Below are 14,053 nucleotides of genomic sequence, written 5' to 3'. Positions count from 1 at the left end.
AGCAGGGGGCACCAGGAAAGCCACTGATGGCGATAGAAATTCAGTAATTTTGACTGGGGCAAATGTCAAAAGAACGTTCATTCGCCCCTCCCAGTCAAAATGGATTGAACGTCCACCACCGCCAATGGCAGCCAATGAGTTAAATGAGTGCCCTGTAAAATATTGAGGTCAACGTCACCATTTGACGAATCAAATTTAATGACATTTGGAGTCACAGATTTTATATATTCACACATTTTTTTATCTTTGCGAGCAGGAAGGTGTTATGGGGGCACAGAAAGGAAAATAGAAGAGGATAGAGAGACAGATGAGAAGAACAAACAAGAACAAGAAATACATTAAACGCCTGCACTGACTATGAATATAGTGGTGCTAGCGTTAGCTAACTGTATTTCTGGTGGACACCATGTGGGAGGCCTGATGACCGAGGAGAAGGAGGAGAGGGGAGAGTCAAAAAGAGATGTGATTAGGCGGAGTCGAGCGTTCACACGAATCAGGAGGTGTGAATCATTTGTAAGTGTGGATATGTTGACATCCTATTTTATGCTTCTGGATCACTAATCCTGGCACTGATAGTTTCTCTATTTGAGTGTGTCTAATTGCACCCAGTCATGCGTGAATCCCATCAGAAGTGTGAAAGTCCTGCAGACAAGTGGAAATGCCACACTTAGTCCGCCTCAGGGCCATGGCCCCTCACCAGTCAATCGAGGGGGTGATGCAGCGCGGCCCATCCCTAATCCCACAGCTCCGACAAGGGGGCCACCACTATCCCCCTGGGACCCAGGGCGGTCCCCCGGACCATCCGTGCCCCCCATTAACCGGCGTTCAGAGAAGGGCTGAGGGGACGCCCTACCGGCCCCCATGTTCGTCCCCACCACCGCCGCAACCCCCCAACCGACACAGCACGCTGCAGGACAATTACTACACTCCACTAAGCCCAGGGCAGGACAGGATCCCCACCCACAGTGGGTGACACCCCGCCGACCCATCGGGACTGGGCCAGCGACCTGCACCGGGGCTCAAGAAGGATTTACTTATGAATGTACTTTTTATGTTTGTTTGTTTTTTTTATTATTTTTTTATTAACCATGCTTTTTCAGCATGGTTCCTTGAGACTTTTTGGTTGCTTTACTCGCGATTGATCTGCTTACCAAATTTCATGATACTAAACCAAACTGGCTTTGAGAGCTGAATTTTCAAAGTAAGTCTTAATCAGTAAAAAAGGTCTGAAAAAGAGAATCTGGAATAGTTGCTTTGAAGCCACATGGTGCAATCCTTTGTCTTTTTCAGCATGGTTCCATGAGACTTTTTGGCTGGTTTACTCACGATTGACATGCCTACCAAATTTCATCTTACCAAGTCAAACAGGTGTGTAGCCGTTGAGAAGTCGCCGCAACCAGCGGCTTAGGCGAAGAGGAGGCCCAACCTCGGGAGCCATAAAGAAAAGTGTGAGACCCACCAACCGCCCTAATACTGTAGCTACCAGATCCATGACTTGCAGCCACTACCCCGCACCGTGATGGGATCGTGTGGGGAGGGTAGCGCAGTGTATGTATTTAATCATACATTGAAGCTTACAGAGAAAGTCCTAACAACCTGTACCAACCCGCATTGTTTTTTAGAGGCAAGCAAAAATGACCAACTAAATTAGCTTGAAAAAGAACATTCATGTCATTTTCAATGCAAATTGTCTTGCAAACCTGATAAAATCAGTGGTTATTAAAAAATATAGTAAAATAATAAAATAATGCAAGATCAAGCTGGGTTGTTGGCAGGTGCTGAACATAACTAATAAAGTGACTCATAATATGACTGAGTTACTTTTAAAATCAAATAATCAGCAAATTAACAGTATTATTTTTCAACTGTAGCAACGCTGGATACAAGTACGTCATATCTTCCCTAAGACTTCCAGTTTACCTTTTACGGTTAGAACAAATGTGACGTTGCCCGTCAAGAACGAAAAGAAGGAGGAGCGGCGAATGGACAAGAGTATGGGTTGGAACCACGAGGTGTGGTCCTCTGTATTATCACCTGTTTGGGCATAAAGTCCATGAAGTGACGGTGTAACACAGTATGATTGAGTTAATGGGTGTAGACCAGTGGAACAGAGAGAACTAAATTACTTCACATCTCAGGTACTGAACATTGCTTGTTTTATATACTGTAGATTTACTTATATAATATTTCATTTATGTACTGCATACAGTAGTACTCATCTTTTGCCATTGATATCTAAAAATAATCATTTTTGTAATAATGTTTACTTTATAGGGTCTTTAAGAAGTTAAAAAAGAGGAACCGTACTCACTACGTGTGTGCATTTTTTAATTGTTACATTGTCATAATCAGTAAAATTTTTATTAAAAAATAATTTGTTTTTTTGTAATTAAGTATATTTCATCCTTTGTATTATGTATACTTTTATTTAATCACAGTATTGGATTTAATACTTCTATTTTGAACCAAAGCCTTTTCCACACAAATATTTGTACGTCTACTTGCGTATGGATTACACTCTGAGTGTTTTTGTTACATCTGAACCAATCTGTGTGAGGAATTGATGTAAAAAACAACAACAAAACTGCAGTAGATAGTAAGAGTGTATCCTTTAGTTTCCACACATTGGTTACTTCCCCACCGCCATTAATAAAACTCTTTATCCTTACACATAACATGTTTTTTTATTTTTTTTATTTTTTTTTATTTTTAAGGTACAGTGGACATCTATTAAAAGTTAATATTAACTTAATTCATTCACTGCCAGCCCAGGTCACAGAGTAAGTGTTGTGGTAGTTAGTAACAGTGGGAAATTTATATTGAAAACACCTATTGATGAGAATAGACGTCCAATCAATTTTAACTGGAGGGGCTGGAAGCGATAGATGTCTATTACTGTCAATGGCAGCTAAAGAGTTGAGATATGCCAGGTTAAAAGAGATTTATATAACAGAAAAAAGTAATAAAATTCCCAGAGCGAAATACACATTACTTGAATTTGCACCCTTATATGCATTATATAATGAGTTCAGTTACACAGGTAATTTAAGATTGTCTTTCCATATGTTCTAAGGATAGAATTGACCCTACCATTCTTAAGTGAATTATTTTCAATATGTTCAAACTTACATTTACCACTTTTCACTTGCTGAATGCCCCGGTCCATTTCACCCCTCAAACGCACGTTTGATTGGCTGTTTACTTGACCCACCACCGACACACACATGCACGCTCACACTCACACAGCCCCGACAGAAATACATGTCGACAACATGCCACCTCCTCCGCCCCCTTCGAAGACAAGGGATATTGGAATTTTTTTTTCAGCCAGCAGCAGCCACTGTAAGTAAATTTAAAAGACGCCAATATTGTGGAGGTGGGAAACACACCAGTAATTTTGCTACTGAAAGTCCGACCTGCATCAGAGTTAGCATAACATTAAACTGTGTGAACTTGCTAACCTGCAGCTCTCGAGTAGGAAGCTGCTTAAAGAGAAGTGTCCTCCTGCTGGAAACTATAGAACAAGAAAAATGTGAGCAAGAAGATGCTTAGAGAGAGACAGCTGCTGCATAACCTTACATGTTGTTCACACAGCACAACATACACACAACATAATCATAATTAACTATGTACATTTAAAAAAAAAAATTGGATCGCATTACCGTTGCGATCGACCGGTCAATTAACGTAATGAGCACCCCTGATATAGCATATAAATTAATTAGGTTCTTATTTGTGAGAAATGAAGCCCTGACCCCCGTTCACCCAATCTGTTTGGTCTTATTAATGTCCCATCCTGAGCAAAAAGTGTACATGCAAGTTATGCTCGTTTATCGTCCTTACCAATGCTGAGACTAAACCTATGCCCTTGCTCTCAATTAACTCGCTCACTGTATTTCAATTATTTTAAATTGCAAAATATGTGCAGGCAACACTAACACTACAACTAGATGTAAAACGGGGGCCACAAAATATTGTCCCGTGGGCCGCAATTGGCCCCTAGGCCACAATTTTGAGACCCATGTCCTATAGACCCCACTCACCAACGTCACACAATGACGTGTCGCTGTATTGTGCCGCCATATTGTCCGTCATTGTGTGTCCGTATTCTCAATGGTCTCAATTTATTGTGCAATTCATGGAAGCCCCGGTGCTTTTAGACGCCGTTAACTCATTGGATGTGTTGCATAAAAGGCGTTATGTGGAAAAGCTTCGGTTGATCCATTCGCCAGATCCATATTTGATGCCTAAATCGATATTTTTCGACCCGCTGTCTTCACCGTCTCTGCCTGACATCTGCTACCCTGATATCTACAACCATCTTGTCCACAGAAACTCAGCCTATGCTCACGAAACTTTGAAAAACTTTAAGAGCAGCACTCTAAGCAACATTACCCCGTGTGACCCTTTACTTCCAATTTTCTAAAATGGCGACAATCAATTAAAAAAAAAAGTTGACTGCGATGGCCGATGCTTCAAGGATAGGTGGATATTGGACTATTTCTTCAATAAAATACGCAACAACTGTGTCTGCCTCATTTGCAAAGAGACAGTCGCTGTTTTCAAAGAGTTCGATGTGACGCGATATTACCAAACAAGACACGCTGACATGTACGACAACATTACAGGGAAGATACGCAGCGAGAAATGAAAGCAACTTGAAGCTAGTTTAATTTCACAGCAGCAGTATTTCGCAAGACCCGAGTGTCGAAAGAGAACGCCACAAAGGCAAGATTGTTGAAATTATGAATTTAAAAAAATAATAATGAAGCAAATGTGACACACAGAAGGGCTTGCTAAAATTTGTTTAAATATATTGTTCTACGTAAACCAACCAAGGTAGCCCCCCACATTTTTACCACACCAAATCTGGTCCCCTTTGCCAAAAGTTTGGACACCCCTGTTTAACTGATGATCTGTAGACGAAGCCAGCTTCTTTCACTTGTTACCAGCTAAATATTATTCAAAAAATAATGATGGTGGAAGAAATAAGCATCTTGAATTTGAAACTGTATGTTGTCGGCGATTAGCCTCGCAATGATCTTAATTGTGGTTGTCAGCCCAAAACCCTCAATATATATATTAAATGCATCTTACCAGATATAAAATGACAACTACATAATCTGTGGTGATCGTTTGGTGCCCAGTTTTCTCGTCGAATTGTAGCAGTCCATCTCGCTCTCCTCTCCGGGTCTCTCGGAATACGGTAGAACTTCAAGTCTCTCCGTCTATCTTCTCTGTTACTGCAACCAACCGCCAAACACGCCTTCACCATTTTGATTATTAATGTTAACGAGCAAAAAAACACGCCATAATAGGAGGAATTTACGTAGCGGTAATGCGTAAACACCACAAGCTGACGGACATTATGTTGTGGAGGCGTGGTTGTGACGTCATGTGAGTGGGGTCTATATGAATGTAATAAAAATGAAGAAAAAAAAAATCATAGTTTGTGCATGAAAGGGTTAATATGCTCATCACACATTTCAGTGTTTCAATATTTTTTTATTGGGAAATACATCTCATCATTGTAATTTTTTTACAGCTGCGTGGTATGAACGCAACACTGAAAATGTTTTTTTTCCCACAGCTATGGCTTCAGGAGATTCAAACAGGAAAGTGTCCTCTGTGTTCATCACCTTGGCAAAACCTAACCAAACCAAAGTTGAGCAACGCAGTGGGAGGCAAAAGGGCTGGGTGCATGCAGGGCCTTCCCAAAGGACCTCAGCATCTCGTAGCTCTGCACCTGAAGAGCCTTCCCAAAAATCTTCGTGGTCCAAGAACAGTATCCACTCGGGAAACAATATGGGAGTCCTGTGGAAAAATGATACTGAGGAAGTTTCAGGTATTTACGATAAATTCAAAATTTGTATTTTGGCACTGTATTTTTCAGCTGTATGCAAGTCTCTGCTTAATATTAATTCAAAATACTTTTCTACTCCATGCATGCTCCACCAATGCCAAGATGATTATACAGAGCCCAGACATTTTAACTAAGACTGCCCCAAAAAGCAGTCTTCCTTCCTTTCTTCCTTTCAATAGAGAGACTTTGGGTTAAACACTCGGCAAGAGCAGTGCCTATACTCTTTCATGTGCATCCCCCGTGGGAGCAGCGCTGTTTCACTGAGCCTTCGCCTAGTCTCCGCTTGGCAAAAACACTTTTCTAACCCACATGTCTAACCCACTTAAGACTTGCTGCTAACAGTAAACAATCATGTTTGATGTTTTCTACATTTGTGGTGCTGATTTGATGGGCGACAAGCACACGCGCCATGCTTGAGTTGAACACAAGCTGCAGTTACGCTTTAGGCTAGAGGTGGCAGTCGCGACTAAAAAAGTGACATATAGCATATCTCCATATAGCACCTTTGAGCTCTTTGGAACATTCACTTTGCTTTCTAGTCTTGACTCTTTTTTGCATTATGGTATTATTTCAATGATTTCATCATATTTAATGCACAGGGAATTTAATCCAGTGCTTGAAAAATCCTGTGAATAACTTGCTATTATTAAATGATTGAATTAAAACCTTCCTAAGGTTTAGTTTGCCATATGCCATATTTGCCATATGGTGAAAAAGTATCTGAACCTTTTGGAATTTCTCACATTTCTGCATAAAATTACCATCAAATGTGATCTGATCTTTGTAAAAATCACACAGATATAAAAACAGTGTCTGCTTTAACTAAAACCACCAGTTATAGGTTTTCTAATGAGGATAGCATGCAAACAATGGGGGAAAATAATTAAGTGAACCATCACATTTAATATTTTGTGGGCACCCGTTTGGCAGCAATAACTTCAACCAGGCGCTTCCTGTAGCTGCAGATCAGTCTGGCACATCGATCAGGACTAATCTTGGCCCATTCTTCTCTACAAGATTCCTGGGATGTATGGCATGAATCACTGTCTTTAGGTCATGCCACAGTATCTCAATGAGGTTCAAGTCTGGACTTTGACTTGGCTACTCCAAAACATGTATTTTGTTCTTCTGAAACCATTCTGAAGTTAATTTACTTCTGTGTTTCGGATCATTGTCTTGTTGCAGCATCCATCCTCTTTTTAGCCTGTTTGACAGACGGCCTCAGGTTTTTCTGCAAAACGTCCGAATAGACCTTTGAATTCATTCTTCCATTAATGATTGCAAGTCGTCCAGACCCTGAGGCAGCAAAGCAGCCCTAAATCATGATGCTCCCTCTCCCATGCTTCACGGTAGTGATGTGGTGTTGATTAGGTGAGATGTTAATGATAATGTTTTTTTAGACAGCAATGGCTTCCTTCGTGTAGGCCTCCCATGAACACCATATTTGGCCATAGTTTTACATATAGTTGATGTGTGCACAGAGGTATTGGACTGTGTCAGTTATTTCTGTATGTCTTTAGCAGACACTCTGGGGTTCTTTTTAACACCCTGAGTATTCTGCGCTGAACTTGACAAAAATCAGATCACATTTGATGGTGATTTTATGCAGAAATGTGAGAAATTCCAAAAGGATCAGATACTTTTTATATCACTGTATAGGACACCTATTAGTATACCTTTTTGCCCTATAAACATTTTAGGTGCCATTTGTATATTCTGCGCCTACCGGGAGTATAAATGAAAACCCGAATAAAGCAGAAAAAACATCAGGAAGTTACTTTGCTTTGAGTCAGTCACTGTTTCCACAAATTCAGACACATGCAATAGGTCTGATATGATAAAGAATTCAAATCTTTTATCAAGATGTCTACAAGTAGTAACTGTGGATGGTTTAATTAATAGAGATTTTGTATATTTTCAACAGATGTCTTCTCACCTCCTCCTGATTCTGAAATGCATTCATATCCCCCAGATCCACTGCCAACACAATCGCTTCTGGGCCAGAATCTTGACCCACGCCCTCTGACCTCACCACAGCCACCACCTCCTAATAAAGAGGTCAACGTAATTGAAAATCAGTTGTTCCACTTTTCACTTTTAGTTTAAATTAGTCATAATTCAGTTAACTGATGTTTCTATTCCAACATTTGCAAAATTTTAATGTAATTCTAAACAGAAAACAAAATGCAGAGTGATCAAGCATTTCAAACAATATAATGAAAGCACTGGGGATGTAAATCACCAATGTCATGCGATTGGGTACGATATTTGCCGATATAGTACGAAGTCTGCAACAATTCGATCGGATTCATTGATCTTTGATCGATTGAATACAATATTATTCACACATTCAATACAATCAGTATAATTTCAACTATAGCAGAAAAAAAACATACCACACATGGACAAGTTTCCGAGGTACTTCCGCTTTACTTCTGCATTTCTGCTCGCAACTTCTGTTTTAGAATTTCTCCATCCAAAAAAAAACAGTGTACCTGGAGTAACATTACTCATCAAAATCCCTTAAAAAAGACCATTTGGAAATACCGCATCCATCTGCCATCATCACGACAGGGGAAGACAACATGTTCATGAAGGCAGATGTGGAACCAAGCTCATGCCACCACAAAGACCGGGTGTTTTTGTAGCCATGTTGCTACTGTGTTATGGAAGGTATTTTCTTCCAAATACTGCATTTTCATGTGTCTGGTGCTCAAAGAAATGGACTCATGTTGTCCAAATGTTTTATTGCGATTAATATCTGCAATTAAAAAGATTGACATACTATTTTATTTTTAATATGTACGTACCTCGCAGTATTTAATTGTAATAACAAAATCTTTGTCAGCTCTTCTGCATTCGGAAAATGTAACATTATTTGTAATTTCACCTCATTTTGGTCACTCAAGTGGCCGGCATATCAATCTACACCTCACGTCAACACAGGCTGACAAGTTGTTATAATTTTGTCCACGAATGATCAACGAAGTGATAAGAACAATCATACAATCTTTTCAGTATATCCTTAGGTTTAAATCACATCCTTAATTTCTTGTCTGCAGCTGATTTGGATTTAAGGCGTATGGCGAGGTAGATCAACACTGGCGCTGTGAAGCTGGAGAGTGTTCAAAACATTCCTCTTCAAACCATATATATATAGGCGCGTCCAGGAGTTGAAGCACAGCACATAAAGTCTCGGAGTGTCATCTACGTCGTGCTGAATCAATTTTTGGAGATTCCGTGGGTTTTTCTCTGGTTTGATTTTGCAGTTTTAACTTTGTCACACTGCTTAATTGCTTACAACCGCAATTCATGTTGCTCTTTCTAAACCGGAAGTTTGGAGCAGAAATTTTCCCAGATGGCGCCGCCCATGTTTCGCTCAGGAAACTTGTCTATTTCATGTTTTTTTACATTTCGGACAACCGATGAAAACAAATGAAAACCCTTCTTTGAAACAGAACAGCATATCTAAAATATGAAGATATTGCTGGATATTTTACGTTTTGATCAGTTTTGATTTAGTTGCGCTTAACCAACCAATATATCGATCCAGATCTATATATCGTTAAACTTCTAGTAACCACAACAGAGCACTGTTTTGTAAACTGAGAACATTCCATGGCGTGCACATCTGGATCGGATTAGGAATTGTTTGTTCCATAAATACAGGGTAGACGTGGAAGCAATAAAATTGTCTAATAATACCCGATAAAATACCGTATTAGAAACAGTTAATAACGATATAAAACAATTGTGCATCCAGCATACGTACAAACAGAAGAAATAACATTACAAAGTGTGTGAGGTTTTTCACTTTCCATTAACTGTGCTCTACACTTAAGGTGGTAAAACGAGCACCATCTAGTGGGATGAAAATCAATGAACAGCCAAATGGGACCAAAGAAAATAATCCCGGAGAGAGCAGAGGTAATTTATTCCTTGCCTCGATTAAAACCTCACAGGTACTGTGTTTTTTATGCATATATTCTAATTCTTATTCATTTGTGTATAATGCAGGCTTGTGCGGTTTCTGTCAGAGACCCATACCTTTTACCGAAGCAGCATTAACTGCTATGGAAAAGATTTACCATAAAGGCTGCTTCAGGTGCACGGCATGCAATAGCCCTCTGGCTGGACAAATGTTCTACCAGAAAGCAGAAGTCCCTGAATGTGAAGCATGCTATGAGGTAAGGAAATATCTCCAATACATACAGTGGAAACTGAGGTCGAACACAATTATTTACAGAATATTACTGCTGTGGATTAGTTTGGATTTTCAACTGATTTATTTTTCCCAAACAGTATCAGAAAAAAATTCAAACTGAACATTTTGATGTTGCATACATTGAAGAAAAGAAGTATTTCAACACCCTGCTATTTTGCAAGTTCGCCCACTAAGAAATCATGGAGAGGTTTGAAATTTTCATCGTAGGTGCATGTCCACTGTGAAAGAGATAATCTAAAAAGAAAAATCCAGAAATCACTATGTATGATTTTTTAAAACAATTTATTTGCGTGATACAGCTGTAAATATGTATTTGAACACCTAAGAAAACGAATGTTAATACCGTATTGGCACGAATATAAGATGGCACTGATTATAAGACAACCCCCTTTTTCAAGACTCAAATTTGAAAAAAAGTCTTTTTGAACACCAAATTAAATTTTAAACAGAAAATTATTACAGTACATCCGAAACAAATGATTATAACAATATATTTGAGAGAAAAAGCATGTTATTTTGCCTCATTCAAATCTTAATATCTGAACATTTAAATATGTAAACTAAAGTGCAATCACATTTGGTAATGAATGGCTTCTGGTTTTTGAAATGTAAATAAACCAATCTATTGTGATAAAACAACAAAATTACGATAACTGCATTAACCATCAAGTAAAGTCTAACTGTAACTGTAGTCTTGAAACAAATCTGAATAAGGAAAAACATTCCAATAAAATAATGCAAACTGGTTAAACTAAAAAGAGTAGCTGAGATCTGTCATAACAGAAAATCGCTTAAATGATATCTGGCGCCATCTAGCGTCCTGAATGGGTATAATGTTTAGACTGCGAATATAAGACGACCCCCTCTTTTTCAGTGTTATTTCAATGGAAAAAACAGCGTCTCATATTCAGATCAATACTGTATTTGGTACAGTAGCCTTTGTTTGTACTTGTTAAGGGTGTGATAGCAAGAGGGGATCCCAGAGTGGACACAGAGTGGTGAGATGAGCAATCTTTTATTGATGATCACAACACGATCACGGGTGGAGATCGCTTGCCATGGAGTTGGGGAGCTAGCATAGGACAAGGAGGCTCGGAAGGGAGGCAGGCGTGGAATCCGATTAGGGGCGTGCAGAAAGCAGGACCTGGGACGAAAACAATGTAGTCGTAAGCCAGAGATCAAAGATATCATATACAAGGCGAGATACAATGGTGTGTGAAGCAGACAAGTTGATCGGGCGATGAGGTAGAGCGTCTGCTGGGCTTTTAAAGCGTACTGATGTTAACTGCTCTCAGCTGTTGCCGCTCTACCCGTCTGACCTGTAATAAGCTAAAAACAGGCACACCTGCCCCAGGTAGGTCAGGCCTCAGGAGGGAGGGGCGGAAGCCTAACAGTACTTACAGAGAGGACAAACGTTTCCTGGAGTTTTTTACAAGGTTTGCATACACTGCAGGAGGGATCTTGGCCCATCCATGAGTCAGGTTTATCGGCTGTCGCTGAGAAACACCGAGTTTGAGCTCCCTCAAAAGGTTTTCTATTGGGTTTAGGTCTGGGGACGGGCTAGGCCTTGCTAGAACCTTGTTACGCTTCTTCCGGAGCCACTCCTTGGTTTTCCTGGCTGTGTGGTTCGGATCATTCTCATCTTGGAAGACCCAGGCACGACCCATCTTCAATGCTCTGACTGAAGTAAGGAGGTTGTTCCCCAAAGTCTCACAATACAGGGTCCCAGTCATCCTCTCTTTAAGACAGTGCACTCTTCCTGTCCCATACACAGAAAAACACCCCCAAAGCATGATGCTACCAGCCCCATGCTTCACAGTAGGGATGGTATTCTGACAGTACTCATCATTCTTTTCCCTCCAAACATAGTTAGTGGAATTATGACCAAAAAGTTCTATTTTACACTTACCTGACCACAAAACTTCCTGTCATGACTCATCTTCATCATCCAAATGGTCATAGGCAAACATAAGACGGGTCTTGACATGTGCTGTTTTAAACAAGGGACCCTTCCGTGCCATGCATGATTTCAAACCATGACATCTTAGTGTATTACCAACAGTAACCTTGGAAACGGTGGTCCCAGCTCCTTTCAGGTCATTGACCACCTCCTGTCATGTAGTTTTGGCCTGATTCCTCACCTTTCTTAGGATCATTGAGACACCACGGGGTGATAGCTTACATAGGGCTCTTTTCCGATTGAGATTGACTGTCATGTTTAGCTTCTTCCATTTTCTAATGATTCATACAACAGTGGACCTTTTTCACCAAGCTGCTTGGCAATTGCTCAGTAGCCCTTTCCAGCCTTGAGGCGGAGAACAATTTTGTCTCTGGTGTCTTTGGACAGCTTTTTGGTCTTGACCATGTTACAAGTTTGAGTCTTACTGATTGTATGCGGTGGACAGGTGTCTTTATGCTGCTATCGACCTCAAACAAGTGCATAAAAGTGTCTGACGATTCTTTGCGTTGTTTTACTTTTCACGGCGGATTCTGGTCTCCATTAACCACGAAAAAACGAGGGATCACTGCACAGTTAAACAAACTTTCCCCTCTTTTTTGCAGAATGGTCTTGAACGTTGCTGGTCATGTGGCCAAAAGATAAAAGAAAAATTACTTCGGGCACTCCAGCGGGCTTATCATCCCACTTGTTTTTCATGTGTAACATGTAAACAGCCGCTTCAAAATTTCATCCAGACAGAAACTGGAGAACTCTATTGCCCTCTGGACTATGGCAGGTATGATCATAAGACAAAGAGAAATAGTCCATTTGGGATGAATTTGCTGAATTCTCACATTTTCCCCAAAGCATTCACCACTTTCTGGGAATTTCACATTCGTTGCCCAACTTTGCCTTTCGATTTTTATGTATTAAGGAAGTTTGCTAAGACCTGCAGTGCCTGTCACAAGATAATCATGGCAAGTGATGGGAGTATTCCAGGACACATTGAGAGTGATGGACGCATCTTCCACCAAGAGTGCTACAGATGTGAGGTACAGCTGTCCCAGTCAAAATGCATTGGATGAATTAATCAGTTAATTAAAGGAGCTAATCAGACTACAAAGTTGTAAAAAGACAGGTGCGCTACCAAGCAAAAATTACTTATTTTTTATTCTTTTCTTTAGGTTTGTCACGTCAAGTTCTCTATGGAGAAAAAGGAGCCTGACTGCTATTCTTTGCACGGGAAAAGGCTGTGCCTCTCTTGCATCAAAAAACATCAGGCGACGACAAGATAATAGCACTGGCCTTGGTGTCTACCAACAAACCAAAACCAAAGAACATTTACTTAGCAGGTATCAGGTCGATGTAGGAATAACTAGTGATTCAATATTTTGCCAGTTGAACAAATAACAGTGCAATATGTACATCAATTGGGTGATAATTTAAATGTTGGATGAAAACCATCAATGCAATATCTGTGAAACAGCATATTTTAAACATTTTTACTACATGCTACTAAGGTACCTTGAACATGTGACCCAACTAAGGATTTTTTCAGCAGGGCGTAGAATGGGTTTTCCCATTGGCAGTGTATACAATACTTGTTCTCCCCACTGTATTTGGTATATGGCAAAATGGATTTTGCCATGTGGCATTTTTTTGGTATGTGGCAAAATGGATTTTGCCATGTGGCATTTTTTGGCATGTGGCAAAATGAAATTTGGCATGTGAAATTTTTTGGCATGTGGCTAAATGGATTTTGCCATGTAGCATTTTTTTGGTATGTGGCCAAATGGATTTTGGTATGTGGCATGTTTTTTTTTTTTTTTTTTTTTTTTTTTTTTGTATGTGGCATTTTTACAGGCCATGCACGTGCATGCCATTGACGGCTATGTACGTCCAAATGTTCCATTCATTTTAAATGGCAGAAAAACATGTGTGGCTGTGATTTTTTTTAACATACACTTACCATTACATCGCATTGACATTCAACTGGCACCCAAGTCAGACTATGCCATTGACGGCT

At 40.0% G+C, this 14,053-nt stretch overlaps 1 protein-coding gene across 1 annotated transcript; it reads left to right on the top strand.

Annotated features, from left to right (window-relative positions):
* Window positions 1-2,058: 2,058 nt before the first annotated feature.
* Window positions 2,059-13,834, top strand: fblim1 (filamin binding LIM protein 1). Its single transcript, XM_057846832.1, has 8 exons — window positions 2,059-2,138; window positions 5,591-5,845; window positions 7,788-7,921; window positions 9,706-9,790; window positions 9,881-10,050; window positions 12,651-12,823; window positions 12,962-13,079; window positions 13,212-13,834. Exons 2-8 carry the CDS (start codon window positions 5,593-5,595, stop codon window positions 13,320-13,322), a joined length of 1,044 nt encoding a protein of 347 aa, XP_057702815.1. The 5' UTR covers window positions 2,059-2,138; window positions 5,591-5,592; the 3' UTR covers window positions 13,323-13,834.
* The last annotated feature ends 219 nt before the right edge of the window (window positions 13,835-14,053 follow it).

This window comes from Corythoichthys intestinalis, chromosome 9, assembly GCF_030265065.1.
Source record: "Corythoichthys intestinalis isolate RoL2023-P3 chromosome 9, ASM3026506v1, whole genome shotgun sequence".
NCBI lineage: Eukaryota > Metazoa > Chordata > Actinopteri > Syngnathiformes > Syngnathidae > Corythoichthys > Corythoichthys intestinalis.
This window is presented reverse-complemented; position numbering and strand designations above follow the sequence as displayed.